General features: G+C 37.4%; 1 protein-coding gene across 1 annotated transcript in view; it reads left to right on the plus strand.

The window, feature by feature from the left end:
• The window catches only part of LOC106882591 (uncharacterized), a 342852-nt gene that overhangs the window by 149842 nt on the left and 173365 nt on the right, over window positions 1-19645 (plus strand). Inside the window, exon 5 of the mRNA XM_089347102.1 lies at window positions 17441-17496. Within this exon, the coding sequence (XP_089203228.1) occupies window positions 17441-17496 (56 nt within the window). The remainder of the gene's footprint in view (window positions 1-17440; window positions 17497-19645) is intronic.

The following is a 19645-nucleotide window of genomic DNA, read 5'->3' on the forward strand; positions in this document are numbered from 1 at the left end:
TATGAAGACAGAAAGCCCCTGGCCCATCAGGAATCACTGCAGAGATCCTCAAAATATCTGGCAGTGTCGGCTATAGCCTAATCACCCTTATTGTTAACCAGGTGATACATGAAGGAGTCATACCCAATGACTGGTGTAGCAGCACCATAGTCAACTGCTACAAAGGTAAAGGTGACGCTTTAGATACAAATAATTACAGAGGTATCAAGCTTTTAGATCAGGTAATGAAAGTCACGGAGAGGGTCATAGCCCAACTACTTAGGGAGAGAGTCAGTTTAGATGAGATGCAGTTTGTCTTCGTGCCAGGGAAAAGCACCACTGATGCTATATTTCTGGTAAGACAGCTTCAGGAGAAATACCTAGTCAAAGATAAACCCCTGTACCTGGCTTTCGTTGACATGGAGAAAGCCTTTGACAGGGTCCCCCGATTCCTTATCTGGTGGTCAATGTGGAAACTGAGGATAGAAGAATGGTTAGTGAGAGCTGTGCGAGCCATGTACAGAGACACTGTGAGTAAGGTGAGGGTTGGCAACGAGTACAGTGAAGAATTCCGGGTAGAGGTAGGAGTTCACCAAGGTTCAGTCCTCATCCTCCTCCTATTTATCATAGTCCTCCAGGCTATAACAGAGGAATTCAAGACAGGATGCCCCTGGGAACTCCTCTATGTTGATGACCTTGCACTAATTGCTGAGTCACTATCAGAACTAGAGGAGAAGTTTCAGACTTGGAAGCAAGAACTAAAATCGAAGGGCCTTAGAGTCAACCTAGCTAAATCCAAAGTCTTAATAAGTAGGAAGGTAGACAAAACACTAACCCCTTCAGGTAGATGGCCTTGCTCAATCTGTAGAAAAGGCGTTGGTAGGAAGCTCTATAAGATGTACCCGGTGCAAGCTATCGACACATAAGAGGTGCAGCAATATCAAAGGCAGGTAAACTAGGAAGTTAGTTTTTGTATGTGACAGATGTTCAGGAGCAATAAACACTAAAAATGTGCAGAAAACAACTTTGGCCACATTCCAGGGACAAAAACTAAACTTAGTTGATAGCTTCCGCTATCTAGGTAACCAAGTTAGTAGTGGGGGAGGGTGCACTGAAAGTGTATCTGCTAGAATAAGAATAGCCTGGGCAAAGTTCAGAGAGCTCTTACCTCTGCTGGTGACAAAGGGCCTCTCACTCAGAGTAAAAGACAAACTGTATGACGCATGTGTATGAACAGCCATGCTACATGGCAGTGAAACATGGGCCATGACCGCTGAGGACATGTGTAAGCTCGCAAGGAATGAAGCCAGTATGCTTCGATGGATGCGTAATGTCAGTGTGCATACTAGACAGAGTGTAAGTACCTTTAGAGAAAAGTTGAACCTAAGAAGCATCAGCTATGGTGTGCAAGAGAGATGATTGTGCTGGTATAGTCATGGATGAGGATAGCTGTGTGAAAAAGTGCCACACCCTAGCAGTTGAAGGAACCTGTGAAAGAGGTAGGCCCAGGAAGACCTGGGATGAGGTGGTGAGGCACGACCTTCGAACATTAGGCCTCACCGAGGCGATGACTTCTGACCGAGACCTGTGCGTGAGAAGACTCGGCAAGCCAAGTGAGACCTAAATCCAAGGCCTCTGCCAGGGGTGTAGCCAGCCCACTTGTGCGTACCTTCATTCATTGGAAACTAAACTCCTCTTGCAAAGACCAGTTGAGGCAAGTGAAATCGAAATCGAACTAAATTCGTAGACTGGCACCTATGCCAACGTCGTCTCCTTCATTGGACACTAAACTCGGTTTGCAAAGACTTATTGGGGCAAGCGAAAGCAAAATTGTGATGGTACCTGTGCCCAGCCTTGCCTTCCTGGCACTTGTGTCGGTGGTACGTGTAAAGACATTCGAGCGAGATCGTTGCCAGTGCCGCTGGACTGGCTCCTGTGCAGGTGGCACGGAAAATACACCATTTTGAGTGTGGCCTTTGCCAGTACCGCCTGACTGGCCTTCGTGCTCGTGGCACATAAAAGCACCCACTACACTCTCAGAATGGTTGGCGTTAGGAAAGGCATCCAGCTGTAGAAACTCTGCCAAATTAGATTGGATCCTGGTGTAGCCATCTGGTTCACCAGTCCCCAGTCAAATCGTCCAACCCATTCTAGCATGGAAAGCGAACATTAGACAATGATGATGATGATAATTTTAGAGAAAAGAACCAAAGTTCATGAACTCATCCATGAACATCCACAGTCACATATAGAAAAAATTAATAAGTGAATGCATGATAAATAAGTATAATAAAATACAAAGTAAAAATCATAAAATCATTATTCTATGATTTTTACTTTGTATTTTATTATACTTATTTATTGTGCATGTACTTATTAATTTTTTCTATATGTGACTGTGGATGTTCATAGATGAGTTCATGAACTTTGGTTCTTTTCTCTAAAATTATGTATTGATATATATATATATATATATATATATATATATATATATATATATATATATAATATATAGGGCAGGGAATCGTCAATTAGTAATAAAATTAATAATTAACAATTTTGCCGAGTAGCTCAGTATGAAAAAACCTTTATCGGTAAAACCATTTATAATCATAAATATACAGGGATTAGCAGGAGCCTGCTTCTCCAACATACTGAGAATTCAGAAATAGCAGTCAAAGAACTACAAATTTTTTTCTCTAACGGATGGCGATATTTATGAATTCTCAGTATGTTGGAGAAGCAGGCTCCTGCTAATCCCTGTATATTTATGATTATATATATATATATATATATATATATATATATATATATGCATATATTCATATATATATATATAAATATATATATATATATATATATATATATATGTGTGTGTGTGTGTGTATATATATATATATATATGTATTTATTTATTAATTTATTTATGGGTTTCAGCCAAGTGGCTGTGGTCATGCTGGAGCACCGCTGTGACTTTCCGTCTCTATGCTGTGCTCTCTCCACGTTCCTTGTATGGCTCTTCTCCTCCATCTGATATAGTCCAATCAAGAATTTTGATGGCACATCTGGTGTATAAGAGAATTTGACATCGCTGCCCTAAACTGTGTCTCATTTCGAGCCATTGGTTCATCTGGTATCCTGGAGAGGAAAGCGTCGAGTTTTGTTTTGAAGACCTCCATATCCATGTCTTGCAGATCTCTCAAATGTTTTGGCAGGGCATTAAAGAGCTGAGGTCCTCGGAAACCGAGGCTGTTGCAGTACCTTGTTCTTATGTGAAATGCAGTGTACGGTACCCTTGGTGCTATGCAGTGGCAACCTGTGCGGGCATCCGTGTAGTACTTGATGCCAAAGTTTGGTACCAGTCCTTCCAGTATTTTCCATATGTATATTATTACATATCTCTCCCGCCTACGCTCCAGAGAGTAGAGACCTAGTGCCTTCAGTCGATCCCTGTAGTTTATCTGTTGGACTGTGGCGATCTTTTTTGTATAGTGACGCTGAATTGCCTCGAGTTCTGCTATCCGCTTCACACTATGTAGTGATCACAGCTGAGAGCAATAGTCTAGGCGGCTCAAAACAGATGTCTTCCATAGAGTCAACATGACTTGTCCGGAATGTCCTCAGTATCCACCCTGCCAGTTGTCTGCACTTTGCTGTCAACTTGACAATGTGCATGTGAAATGATGCATCACTACACATGTTGATGCCCAGGTCTCTTACTGTTTGTGGTTCTGGGATTGCAGTACCTCCAGGTCCTGTGTATGCCAGTTGGGAGACACTTGTGGCCTTGTAGTGCAGTACTTGAAATTTCTTTGCATTGAACTGCATATTGTTTTGCTCTACCCACTCATATATAGCATTTAAGTCATTCTGTAGTCTTACAATATCATCAGGATTCTTTATTGCCTGAGATAGTTTTGTGTCATCAGCGTAGCTAGTGACAGTGGCTCTCCGAGTGACCGTAGGCATGTCCAGAAGGGCCACTATGAACAGTAGTGGCCCCATGACAGTTCCTTGTGGAACACCGCTCAATATTTGCCTTTCCCTAAATAGTTCTCCATTGGCTGCAACTGTCTGACTTCTACCATTCAGGAAGTCATGCAGCCATTCTCCTAATTTACCAGCTCTGCCAAGGTTTTGCAGCTTGTGACATATCAAGCCATGATCAACTTTGTCAAAGGCTTTTGCAAAGTCTTAAATTTATTGTGTGGGTGAGTATGGGGTATACTTTGATTACTATTACTTCCCAGAACAATATTATTATTATGGTTGGTATTATTATTATGGTTGGTAGTTCTTTTTGTTGTGGGACACTTTTTATTTATATCATTAGTTTCGCCATTACTATCTACTAACACTGGTTTATTACTAGTGTTAGCATGTAGTCTACTATTAAAATGTACTTTATTATTTTTCTTATTAGTTAAATTTTTAGGCATATAGTGTTGCTTTTTATTTGGTCCATTATTATAACTACTTAAGTTATTAGGCTTGTTATAACATCTATTATTATTATTATTATTATTATTATTATTATTATTATTATCATTATTATTGTTATTATTATCAACTTTGTCAAAGGCTTTTGCAAAGTCGAGATATATCACATCAACATTTGAATGGTCAAGTAGCTGCTTCAGGACCCAGTCATAATGCTGCAAGAGCTGCGTGAGGCAGCTTCTACTTGGACGGAAACCATGCTGGGTCTCATTCAGCAAGTCATTTTCATCTAGGAAGGCAATCAACCTCCTTCCAACAATTCGTTCCATGACTTTGCTATGTGAAGTCAGGGAGATGGGCCTGTAGTTCCCAGCCTCTGCTCTGCTTCCACCTTTATGGATAGGACATATGGTGCCTTCCTTCAGCTTTTTGGGAAGTTTACCACTTGCAAGGAAACTCTGGAAGAGTATCGAGAGTGGTCCCACTAATTCTTGTTTACATGACTTTAGGACAGCTGGGAAACCATCGGGGCCAGTTGCCGAATTTCAGTTCATTTCGTTTATGGCAGCTATTACATGTTCCTCTTCAACGTCAATGTAGGTAATGGATGCAGTCTTTTTCTGCTGAGTGATATTGTCAAAGAAATCAGCTGGGTTCTTTATCTGCATGTGACTCAGAGTAGAAGTGAAGACACACTTGAATTGTGCACTGAGCACTTCACTTATCCATGTCGGGTCCGCAGTCAGTGAACCATTAGGCAAGAATAGGGGTCCTATTTTATACTGTGCCATAGCAGTCTCTTTTGCAAATCTATAGAAAGCCTTGGGGTTTGTTTTTATGCTTTCTACTGCTCTCTCCTTTTCATGGGAGAGTTTGATCTTGTTTTCTATTTCTAACAGTGTTAGTTTTAATTTACCCCATTTCCTATCCTCCAGTTCTCTATTTAACTGATTTGAAACCTTTGTTCTGTGTCTCATAAGGATTTTCCTGTCTCTAGGAATTCTAGTGGCATGTTTGCTGGTCTTTCTTTTTGGCACATATTTGGCGCCTATGTTTTGTATGGTTGACATAAAATGACTTAGTTTGAGGTCATTGTCTTGTATAGAAAGGCTGTCATGTCAGATTTGATTTTGAATCTCTTTGCGAATTGACTTCCAGTCTGCCCTGTGGAAATTCAGGTTTGATATGGCTTGAGTCCTCCTGATGGGGTGGGTGTCAGTGGGTTATCTAGGACCATACATAGTTAATTCTATAATGTTATGATCTGAAAGAGATGTAGGTGTTACTTTCACATTATGGATTAGGCTCACATTGTTTGTGAAGCAGAGATCTAAAATGTTGCTTCCCCTGATTGGTTGGAGTATCACTTGTTCCATGAACAGCATGTTGGAGAGTTCTAACAAAGATTTTGCCTGGCTTTGTTCATGCAGTGACATCCCAGAGAGGATGTGACCTTCAGGCCATTTAACATTTGGGAGGTTAAAGTTGCCTAGGAAAAGTATATTGATGTGTTGGTCCAGATTTGTCAAGACCTCTTCTATGCGTCTGAGGCTATCCTCAAATTTACCCTCCTGCTTTGCGGTATTTGGTGAATGGTATGTTGAGCATACAACTACATCAATTTGTTTTATGTGTACTATTAAAGTATCACATACAGAGTCTGAGTGTGATAGTAGTAGTAGGGGTGTGACATCTTCTCGGATGTACATTGCAACTCCCCCATGACTTCTATCCCTTCTGTCTGTTGGGAGTACGGCATACTCTGGTATATTTATCTCCGCATTTGCTATATTAGGTGTTAGATGCGTTTCGGTAAGCACTATGCATATTGCTTGATTGCATGTTACTAGGTCTTTCAAGTATAGGAACTTGTCTTTGCCGCCTGTTCGTAATAGGCCTCAGATATTCAGTAGGAATATGGGTGTGATATCTGTGCAGGGGTTCCTGGTGTTAGCGGTGGCCATCCCTGATCCATCATCTGTGGTGGTCTTGGACAATGGTTCGTGTGGCGCTGACTCTGTACCCTCTGCATCCACGTTAACTGTTGTACCATTTTCTGGGCCATGCTTAAAAAAGCTTGCTGCTCAGCTGCTGCAGTTCGTACAGCCTCTGCATACAACCTTTTGCTGGGAGCAGAAGGAATATACGAACTTCTCTCTTTGTGAATCCTGTTGGTTCTTGGTGGGTTATGGGTATGCAGGTTTAAGCTTTTTGTCTCCCTTTTCTGTGCTCCCGCTTATTTTGTTGTGAGTGGTTATCTACCTTGTTTAGCTGGTGGTGTTTGCAATGGGCAAACTTGCAGTTTCGTCCCTTTTCCCAGTGCCAACAGGTACCATTTAGGTAGAATTTACTGATAATCTGTTTCTTTTTCTTTGCATAATGTGCTTGGGCTTGAAGCCTGTTTGTGTTCACTGTCTCCTTGTCTGTTCTCCTGTCTCTGTCGTTTGGTGTGGTGCTGCGTTGGCTGCATTCACCATGGCCATTGCAGCCTTCAGCAGTGACTACAGCACTGGTGGCATTTGCCTTGTTTTGGTCATCCGTTTGGCCCTCCTGAGCCTGAGCACAGTGTGCAGGGTCTTCATTGTCCTTTTTAGAGTCTGTGTCTCTCATAATGCCTTCTAGGAGGTCAAGGTGTGGTTTTATGAGTTTGTAGGAGCGAATGATCTCCTGTTTCTTTCAATCAATTTGAGCCATTGATCTGTGGAAATTATACCTATCCAAGGGTTCAGCTATTAGATCATTTGCTGGTGATCCTTTGGCCAGGTTCCATGCTTGTACAAGAAGGTGAATTTCCTCTAATTGCCACTTTCGGCGCATCTTCTTCTTCTTGTTAGCTTCAATTTGGCGCTGTATAAAGCTTCGTCTGCTGGTATCCATGGTGCACGGTATTTGAGAGAGAGGTTATCTTAGAGTATAGAGAAATACTAATAGAAAGAAAGAAAAGAGGATAAAGAGGGGAGGGAGAATACGAAGTAGAGAGAATGTACAGGAATAGAGAATTCGTACAGAGTACGAAATAGGGAATTTTGATAGATAGATAGATAGATAGATAGATAGAGAGAGAGAGAGAGAGAGAGGATGTGATAGGAATAGAGATGTATGAGAAAGAGAGAAGATAACTCAAGAAAGAAAACAAAATGTAATGAAAACTGAAAAATATATATCAGGGAAAAGAGAGAGAGAGGCTGAGAAACAGAGAAACTAAAAGAGAAAAAGGGAAGGAGAGAAGATGTGATAAGAATAGAGATTTTTGAGAAAGAGTGTAAAACGAGGTACTATAAGGGAAATTGAGTGAAAACTTTAGTAAAAGGGAAGATTTATATATATATGCATATATTCATATATATATATATATATATATATATATATATATATATATATATATATATATATATATATATATATATATATATATATGTATATATATATATATATATATACATATAGGTATATGCATATATATATATATATATATATATATATATATATATATGCATATAGGAGTAGGAGTGGCTTTGTGCTAAATAGCTTGCTTACCAACCACATGGTTCTGGGTTCAGTCTCACTGTGTGGCACCTTGGGTAAGTGTATTCTACTATTGCCCCGGGCTGACCAAAGCCTCGTGAGTGGATTTGGTTGACGGAAACTGAAAGAAATCCGTCATATATATGTATATATATATACCAGAGTAAGAACATAAAATGTGCAACAAGGTGGAAAAAAGAGTACTCAAATACCAGAAGTAGAGTAATATGCTTTATTTAAAAGCAACAGAAATATAACAAAAGACTGTTACTCTGAGTTTCACGTTACCGTTCATCGGACAGTTTTGTTAGAAATGGGAAAGGAATAACAATGCAATCAAAAGTAAAAAACAATTTTAAACACATAGATCTGTTTGATTGGTCATTTCAAATAACGGTCATGGATACGTAATGAACAAAACAAATGAATTTAATATAGATTCATCCTATTTTTAAAAAAATATCGAAGTAAACCTTAAATAGAAAAATGGGCTCAAAATACATATTGTAAATAATTAATTATATTTGAATTAACACATTAAAATCAAATCAAATAAAATAAAATATATGCTGCATTCAAAATAAAATAAAATTACAATAGCATATATGCATACTAGACTATCCACAACATATATATATCATCATCATCATCATCATCATCATCATCGTTTAACGTCCGCTTTCCATGCTAGCATGGGTTGGACAATTTGACTGAGGACTGGTGAAACCGGATGGCAACACCAGGCTCCAATCTAATTTGGCAGAGTTTCTACAGCTGGATGCCCTTCCTAACGCCAACCACTCAGAGAGTGTAGTGGGTGCTTTTATGTGTCACCCGCACAAAAACGGCCACGCTCGAAATGGTGTCTTTTATGTGCCACCCGCACAAGCCAGTCCAGAGGCACTGGCAACGATCTCACTCGAAAATCCTACGGGAGCCAGTCAGGCGGTACTGGCAACGGCCACGCTCAAAATGGTGCATCTCATGTGCCACCCGCACAAGAACCAGTCCAGGGGCACTGGCAACGATCTTACTTGGCTTGCCGGGTCTTCTCACGCACAGCACATTTCCAAAGGTCTCGGTCAGTAGTCATCGCCTCGGTGAGGCCCAATGTACGAAGGTCTTGCCTCACCACCTCAGCCCAGGTCTTCCTGGGCCTACCTCTTCCACGGGTTCCCTCAACTGTTAGGGTGTGGCACTTTTTCACGCAGCTATCCTCATCCATTCTCACCACATGTCCATACCAGCGCAATCGTCTCTCTTGCACACCACAACTGATGCTTCTAATGTTCAGCTTTTCTTTCATGATACTTACACTCTGACAGGTATTCACATTGACATTACACATCCAACGGAGCATACTGGCTTCATTCCTTGCGAGCTTACGTATGTCCTCAGCAGTTACAGCCCATGTTTCACTGCCATGTAGCATGGCTGTTCGTACGCATGCGTCATACAGTCTGCCTTTTACTCTGAGTGAGAGTCCCTTTGTCGCCAGCAGGGGTAAGAGCTCTCTAAACTTTGCCCAGGCTATTCTTATTCTAGCAGCTACACTTTCAGTGCACCCCCCCCCCACTACTAACTTGGTCGCCCAGATAGCGGAAGCTATCGACTACCTCTAGGTTTTCACCCTGGAATGAGATAGAAGTTGTTTCCTGTTTGTTTACAGTCTTTATTGCACCTGAACATCTGCCACAAACAAAAACTAACTTGCTAGTTAACCTGCCTTTGATGTTGCTGCACCTCTTATGTGTCCATAGCTTGCACCGGGTACATCTTATAGAATTACTACCTTTTCTACATACTGAGCAGGGCCAAGGTCTATATATATATATATATATATATATATATATATATATATATATATATATATATATATATACACATCAAAATACACAGATGCGTACGCACCGACAATCTATGTATATAGGTATATATTTGCAAGGCACAAATATATACATGAATACAAATTTATACACATATACATATACATGCATTTAAGTTTGTGCATGAAAAAACTTATGCGCTTGTAACAAAAATTGTATCTTAAGCTATGGAGTGGAGGGGTAAACAGTAACTTATTGATAATGACGTTACTAATATAGAAAGGGAGAAAGTGTGGCTATCGTGAGGAAGGAAAGGAAGAAAGAAAGAGAAAAAGAAAGAAAGACAGAAAAGGAAGAAAAGAGAGAAAGGTGGGAATGGGAAGAAAGGAGTAGAGAAAGAAAATGAGCAAGAACGTATGTATATAGTAAACCTACATAAAATTTAGACTGCGTATATATGTGTATACAAAAATGTATATAGCATCACGTATATAGATATATATATATATGGGGATATGTACGTAAACACTCACAAACATAACCGTATACATGCGTATGCGCACATTCGAGTATGTGTGAGTGTGAACCTAAGCATTCCCATATATAACGTAGATGCACACACGCGAATAGATGCATGTATGTGTAAATAAATATAAGCATATACTCTTACCCATGTATACACAAAAATGCACACACACGAAATCATAACTGCATATGCACAAGTGTAAACCTAAGCCCTATATGTAAGTGTAGACGCACACGTATGAATATGTAGTTTTTGGCAGCACGTAGAACTAGGACTAGGAAAATTTTGTGGTTCAACCCAGCTTTCAATATGGCCGTAAGAACTAATATAGGTTAGGAATTCTTAAAATTGGTCACTAGACACTTTCAACCTGATCATAAATTTTACAGAAGAACGCTTAAGATTAGCTATTCTTGCTGCAAAAACGTTGCCTCTTTGATCAGCCAGCACAACAATAAGATAATTGCCAAAAACAATAATGCCGACTCACTTAGAAAGAGCTGTAATTTCAAAGATCGAACCTCCTGTCCGTTGGAAGGGAGATGTCTAGAAAAGAGTATCGTGTATAGGGCTAAAGTCCAGATAGAAGGCTCGCGCGATTATAGAACTTATACAGGGGCTACAGAAAATTCTTTCAAAACCAGGCTGTATTCACACAAAAATTCCTGAAAATAGGACAAAGACGAGCCTGGCAAAATACATCTGGCAATTAAAGGAAAATGAAGCCCAGCCTTTCAACGTGACATGGAGGATTTTAGGCAGAGCATCGCCTTACAGACACGGTGCCCATAAAAGACCATTGAAATGTGATCTTTGTTTGTTGGAAAAACTGAATATCTTATTCCAAGATAAGAAGGCGCTGAACCAAAGACGCGAACTTTTAAATACATGTAGACATGCGTCCAAATTTAAAATGCCGGCAAGTAATATACCGTATGGATAGTATATATATATTTTTTTGATAATGTTTGACTCCTTGTAACCATTGTGCAATCTTACTATTGGATTGGTACCAAATTATAAATGATTTATTAAGCGTTGTAAGAATTTTGTATAGACCCCTACGTCATTTTAAGAAAACTTTCGACTGTTATATACATAGTTTTTTTCTTCTCCCTTGTTTTTACTTTTTACTTTATTCTATTTTATTTATTCTATTTATTTTAAAACACTTTGTATGCAAATTTTACCATTTTTATGGATGATTCGACATATAGAATTATATTATGCATGTATTTTCACCCGGTTTTAACTTTTATGCACCCAGCAGTTTCTTAAAAAGTTGTCTGCATATATACGCTGAGATATAAAAGGGTTTTTTATGTAGATGTCTGTATTGTAACAACACTTACGTATTTATATGCATGCGTCTACGCTTACATATAGAGCCTAGGTTTACACTTGTGCATATGCAGTTATGATTTTGTGTGTGTGTGTTTTTGTGTATACATGGGTAAGAGTATATGCTTATATTTATTTACACATACATGCATCTATTCGCATGTGTGTATCTACGTTATATATGGGAATGTGTGCTTAGGTTCACACTCACACATACTTGAATGTCTGCATACGCATGTATACGGTTATGTTTGTGAGTGTTTACGTGCCTTGCAAATATATACCTATGTACATAGATTGTCTGTGCGTACGCATCTGTGTAATTTGATGTATATATATATATATATATATATATATAAGTTGTGGATAGTCTAGTATGCATATATGCTATTGTAATTTTATTTTATTTTGAATGCAGCGTATATTTTATTTTAGTTGATTTGATTTTAATGTGTTAATTCAAATATAATTAATTATTTACAATATGTATTTTGAGCCCATTTTTCTATTTAAGGTTTTCTTCGATATTTTTTTAAAAATAGGATGAATCTATATTAAATTCATTTGTTTTGTTCATTACGTATCCATGACCGTTATTTGAAATGACCAATCAAACAGATCTATGTGTTTAAAATTGTATATTACTTTTGATTGCATTGTTATTCCTTTCCCATTTCTAACAAAACTGTCCGATGAACGGTAACGTGAAACTCAGAGTAACAGTCTTTTGTTATATTTCTGCTGCTTTAAAATAATGTGTGTATATATATATATATATATATATATATATATTTGTGTGTCTGTGTTTGTCCCTGCAATGTCGCTTGACAATCGGTGCTAGTGTGTTTACATCCTCGTAACTTAGCGGTTTGGCAAAAGCAGCTGATAGAATAAGTCGTGGGGTCGATTTGCTTGACTAAAAGTGGTGCTCCAGCATTGCCTCGGTCAAATGACCGAAACAAGTAAAAGAATTTAAAATAATAACATATATATATATATATATATATATATATATATATATATATATATATATGTATATATGGGTACAGGACATCACCAACAGTAAACAACATTAAATACGAAAACAAATGACTTTAATATGCAAACAATGAGAGAAACAAATGGAAAACAGGACAAGTAATACAAAGAATGACCCTACATCGTTTGTGAACTGTCTATCTACTCCTCATTTTGAGCATTGAATGACAATATGAATCTTCGAAGACAATATGTCTCTCTCTTTTACTCTTTTACTTGTTTCAGTCATTTGACTGCGGCAATGCTGGAGCACCGCTTTTAGTCAAGCAAATCGACTTATTTTTTTGTAAGCCTAGTACTTATTCTATCGGTGTCTTATGCCAAACTGCTAAGTTACAGGGGACGTAAACACACCAACATCGGTTGTCAAGCGATGTAGGGGGACAAACGGAGACACACAAACATATACACATATATACCTATATATATATATATATATATATATATATATATATATATATATATATATATATATATAAAAGATAATAAGAGTGAAAAAACTACAGAAGGCTTGTGTTACATGGTTAAAGTATATATTTAAATTATGTCAAAAAAATTTTATAACATTTTTCTGACATAATTTAAATATATACTTTAACTATGTAACACAAGCCTTCTGTAGTTTTTTCACTCTTATTATCTTTTATACATCCAACCACGTGCTTTCACATACCAACTTTTTCTCACATATATATATATATATATATACATATATACGATGGGCTTCTTTCAGTTTCCATCTACCAAATCCACTCACAAGGCTTTGGGAGAAGACACTTGCCCAAGGTGCCATGCAGTGGGACTGAACCCAGAACCATGTGGTTGGTAAGCAAGCTACTTACCACACAGCCACTCCTGCTCCTACTTATATATATATATATATATATATATATATATATATATATATATATATATATATATATATATATATATATATATATATATATATATATATATATATATATATATATATATATATATATATATATATATATATATATATATATATATATATAAATCAATTTAAATAAGAGCTATAATGCGATCCATTGTAAAGACTTTATTAATGACCTATGAACATTTCGATGCAATATTCCGACTCACTCCTGTATGTTATAAAATATGGAATATTGTATCTCTTCAGGGTCAGATTTGATTAATTCATAGCAAACAGCAAATAACAGGCAACATTAAAAGTTGTCTTAAACAGGTTAAAATGACAAGAAACATATTGGCACTGCATACAATATTGGTTAAGAAAACCGTTACATAGTAAAGTAAGTAAGTAAACAGTGTTGTTAAATTAGGATATTAACCTAGGATGTTAAGTAGCAACAGAGTAAGGGACGCTGTAAATATTTACACTATTTACTTACTTACTTTACTATGTAATGGTTTTCTTAACCGATATTGTATGCAATGTCAATATGTTTCTTGTCATTTTAACCTGTTTAAGACAACTTTTAATGTTGTCTGTTATTTGCTGTCTCCTATGAATTAATCAAATCTGACCCTGAAGAGATACAATATTCCATATTTTATAACATACAGGAGTGAGTCGGAATATTGCATCGAAATATTCATAGGTCATTAATAAAGTCTTTACAATGGATCACGTTATAGCTCTTATTTGAATTGATATGCACACAAAATTGTATGATTATCAACCTTTCATATGAGAATTTTGCTACGTTGATAACAGGTACAATATTTTTATCAAATTTTTGGTAGAGATCTATAAATACAAATATATATATAAATAAAATGGGATTTAAAAAATCCTGGCAGATACCAATTAAGCACTCAGTATAAAAAAATATGGTTAAATTTTCAACTGTCAGATGCCAGTAAATGTAAGTAGTGTACAAATCCCAGGTAAATCCTTACGCATGACAGATAAATCCAACAATTCTTTTGTAAAATTTTAAAGTTTGGTCACTATGATTTTCTTTGTACATATTATTTGTTGCTTTATACATACACACACACACACACATACACACACACACACACACATATACACATACACACACAAACACATGGACATATATGCACTCACACACATAGACATATAAACATATATACTTGCAGTCTGTAACCCCACACTTCATCACACTATCATTCATCACTTCATCACACTATCATTCATCACTTCATCATTTCATATCTGCTCTATTATTCTACTTCTGTAAGTCATGAAAGCACACCCTGCTATTAAATACAATACCACAATGCTATTAGTACTATTAGTCATCACAACTCCTTTGTACTGTTCCAATTGGCATCCATTTTCATTCTTATCATTCCTACTCATATTTACCACTCCACTTCATTCCTTGTATTCACCATTCATTGTATTCTCTGACCTCTTCTACCCAGTTTTTATATTTACTTCACTTTCCTCCTACACTCTCACAACCTTACCTACTTTCCTTAATTCTTCTGCATCCCTGCTCTCTTCTATACATTTCTTGGACATCTTACTATGAGGGTATGTTCTCACACCTCATCATCACCATATTTACCTCAGCTTGAGCCCAACCACAGTCTCTTTATGCACCCATGTGAAATGTGAGGTAGCTATGAATCTCCTCCATAAATAGTAAACCTGTTCCTGCCCCATTCCCATTATACATTAATTTCTGAACACCATACTTAGAGTGACCACGTTATCGCCTATCTTCCCTCTCAGGGATTTCTCCAATCTTGCAAGCTAGAAGGTGAACTCACTAATGTTTGTTGTATTTTGGATTGTTATCATGGATGGGTTTGTTGTCTATATGGACAGCAGTGCTTAGATACCATGTAGAACAGCAGGCCTAAGGTGGTGCGTTTGAATTGTTGGCTGCCAGAGGCTTGACAGCTATAAAATTGTTCATTCTTCCTGTTGATGGATAATGCAGGTTGATGTAGGATGTGTGTTCTCTTGGGGAGGTAAAGTTGGAAATTGCAAGATCCAGGTGAGTACAGAAGGGGCCCCACGTACATACATATTAATAATAAGGTTAAAATCTTTCAATGATGTTTAAAAATAAGATTAAAAAGTATGAAAATAAAATCAAGTAATTTTTAAGATTGAAAAAATGCCCTACTCTTCAGGCATCAAGAAAGAGAGAGAGAGAGAGAGAGTAACATGTCATATTTCTTTGGAAGACATCACATATGTGATTAGCATGAACATCAAAGAGAAAAAAGATAACTATGGCCAACTGCTTCAAAAACTCCAGCTTCTATATCCAGATTACAAATTTACATTTATAACAGCAATAAAAGGAAACTTGGTTTTGTAAGTAAATGCCTAACTGTCAACCTGGATAAGCTTGGATTTTCAGTAAAAGAAATTAGCCAACTGACTCCCACATTACAAATACAATCTGTAAGTGGAATAGTAAAGCTATGCAAGACTTTTCTCAGATTTAAAACGTGACACTATTTTAGTTACCTATATTTCAATGATGGAGCTTTGTATCTATGTCAGAAACCATCTCCTTCAGAGGAAGAATTTAAATGATTAAAAACAGAAGAGAAACATGAATGCACTGCACAGATTGATTGTTTTATCATTGATAAAATACAGTGTTGCAGAGATATATTTTAAGGGGACAGCCTCCCTGTTATGCTGTTCATACTTTCAGCAAACCCCTTGTCATTCATGTTGAGGAAGTCTGAGGGGTATTTCACTGGTTCACAAGGAAATAGATATACTAAAAGTACACGCTGCTTCTTTGTCGATAACTTGAAACTGTATGCCATGTGTACCATATGCATGAGATGAAAAAGAGCCTTGAACTGGTTAGGACATTCTCAAAGGATATAGGGTTGGAGTTTGGTCAGGATATGTGTTGCTGTATGGTTGTGAAAAGTGGGAAAACTGTAAACCATACTAGCATAACCTCCATCAAATGATTTAACTGTTTCTCCTATATCTGATGAGGAATGTTACAGGTACCTAGGAGTAGATGAAAACATATCTTACAATGGTACCTGTAACAAGACAAGTCACTAAAGAATATTTTCGCTGGATAAGGAAATTATGGACCTTGGAACTCTTTGCATTCAATAAAACCATGGCCCACAATATGTTTGCAGTACCAGATTTGGGCTACATGATTGGATGTTTGATGAGATCTGAGTCATTGATGTGAAAACGTGGAAGATACTGACCAACACAAATAGTTTTCACATCAACAGCGATGTAGACCACCTCTACCTGAAATAAAAACAAGGAGGCAGAGGTTTTACATTGATCCAGATTGCCTTTGAATATCATATCATATCCCTTTGGCAACATCTTTTAACCACAAAATGTTGAAGTACATCCCTTGACCAAGTTTGCATACACAAGGCAAATAACATCATGTGACTCAGAAAGTAGCTCCTCAAGCAACATTCCTTGCCTGATAACCTTGAAAACATGTCCAAAGAAGTCACACAACTCTAAGGCAACATGTCATCAGATGAAAAGATGAGCATATTTCAGTAGAAGACCATGCATGAGTATGTTAGCAGAAAGCTCCAGTAATAATTTCTCTCTTAGAGTTGAGCACCATTTAAGTACAATGCCAGCCAAATAGCACAAACAATTTAATTTCCTGTACTGTTCATTTCCACTCTTACTCACAACCTCTTTTTTTTCAGAAAAATTACGTAAGTTGTTTGAGTTTTTTCTTTATTATGATTTGCATATGTACATGTGCAATTTTTTTTGTTTTTTCTTTTTCTTTTTTCTGAGTAATTCTGAGGAAATATGAATATTTACTGATAGGAATGGATGAGGCGCATAAAAGCTGAAATGCTTAAAGCCAATAATAGGCCCATTCGGTAAGTGTTAAAATTTATTTTTTGTTTGTGTTTTATTTTCTAATTTTCACTTTTTAATTCATTCATTCATAATTAAATTTGTGGAATATTGGTTGGAGTTGATTGGAGAACGGAGCTTTAGACTTTACTGTATTTCAGTGGCATGTGGTGGCTTTTGAGGTGAGTCATGCAATAAATATGAGTATCAGCTGAAAAGTTTATAGGCTGATCAATACACTCTCATGGAATATGACCAAATGAGATTTATTTTTCAACATAGTCCCCACTAGCAGTCCACACATTTCTTCCATCGGTGTTACAGTACCTGGATCCCATTGGTGAAGAAGCTTTCACCCTGTTGAGAAAAAAATCACTAACAACAGATATGACATGATCATCACTGCTTCAGGATTTTCAATGATGCCTTCAAAAAGGCTGATTATGAAATTATAATTTTCTTTTGTAGCAAGTGCAAGATGTGAGAAATAATTCCATCTTGTTCCTGTAGCTTTGGGAAATCTTTTTTAACTATGTTATCTATTGCATTAACCCTTTTAGGTGATTTCGTAAAAAATGTACCCAGTTCATTTATTGTAGAAAAAAATATCTTCCATTCTTTTAAAGCAGAGCATGCTTGTGAAAGAACTAAATTTAGGACATGAGCACAACAATTAACAAAGATCGCACATTTATATCTCTCTCTTACCATGGAGTGCAACCCATTTAATTGTCCTGCCATTGTAGAAGCACCATCATAAGTTTGTGCAATTTAATTTGTTTCCACACTTCCATGTTTCAATGCATTTAAAAAGATTTTCAGATGAAGCATTTGCTGAATGATCGTTAAAACTGATAAATCATTCTTTAATAACACAATCTTTTGTAACATAATGTTAAACAATTAACAGTTGAGAATAGTTCGACACATCGGATGTTTCATCTACAGAAATAGCTATGAATTTAGCCTGCTTCAGTTCATTTTGTATTTCATCCAACATAACTTTCTGAAATGCATTGACCAAGTCATTTTGAATTCTGTTTGAGAGACTTGAGAAAAAAAAGCTGTATCAAGATGGCTTGCCAGGACACATAAGAGGTGCAGCAATATCAAAGGAAGGCTAACTGGGAAGATAGTTTTTGTGTGTGGCAATTGCTCAGGGGCAATAAACACTGAAAATGTGCAGAAAACAGATCCCGTCACATTCCAGGGGAAAAAAACTACAAGTAGTTGATAGCTTCCGTTACCTAGGAGACCAAGTCAGTAGTGGGGCTGGTTGCTCTGAAAGTGTAGCTGCTAGAATAAGAATAGCCTGGGCAAAGTCCAGAGAGCTCCTACCTCTGCTGGTGAGAAAGGGCCTCTCGCTCAGAGTAAAAGGTAGACTGTATGATGCAGGTGTATGAACAGCCATGCTACATGGCAGTGAAACGGGCCGTGACTGCTGAGGACATGCATAAGCTTGCAAGGAATGATGCTAGTACGCTCCGCTGGATATGTAATGTCAGTGTGCATACACAACAGTGTAAGTGCCCTGAGAGAAATGTTGGACATAAGAAGATGTGTGAAAGAGAGATGACCGCACTGGTATGGCCATGTGTTACATATGGATGAGGACAGCTGTGTGAAAATGTGTCACACCCTAGCAATAGAGGGAACTTGTGGAAGAGGTAGACCCAGGAAGACCTGAGATGAGGTAGTGAAGCACAACCTTCAGATGTTGGGCCTCATCAAGGCAATGACAAGTGACTGAAACCTTTGGAGATATACTGTGCTTGAGAAGACTCGGCAAGCCAAGTGAGACTGTAACCATGGCCTATGCCAGTGCAGCATAACCAGCCCATTTAAGAGTACCCTTCAATCATTGGGGAATAAACTGCACTTGAGAAGTCCTGTTGAAGCAAGTGAAGTCATTGTTGTGGCTGATGACAATGATGATGATGATGATTTGCTGATTAAATATAAGTGTTCTTTATAATTTCCATGATTATTTAGATTCTTTAGATTCAAACTGACCCCAAAACGACAATTCCTGGTGACTGAGAAAAATTGATTAATCACTGCAGAATGACTCTGTTTTGTTTAACTTTATATGCTCTATTTTTTTATAAGCATCCAATTGCAAGTCTATCCAAACATTCCCAAATGTTTTAAGATCTATCAAAGATTGTATAT

Source organism: Octopus bimaculoides, chromosome 2 (assembly GCF_046866305.1).
Source record: "Octopus bimaculoides isolate indiv1 chromosome 2, ASM4686630v1, whole genome shotgun sequence".
NCBI classification, from domain to species: domain Eukaryota; kingdom Metazoa; phylum Mollusca; class Cephalopoda; order Octopoda; family Octopodidae; genus Octopus; species Octopus bimaculoides.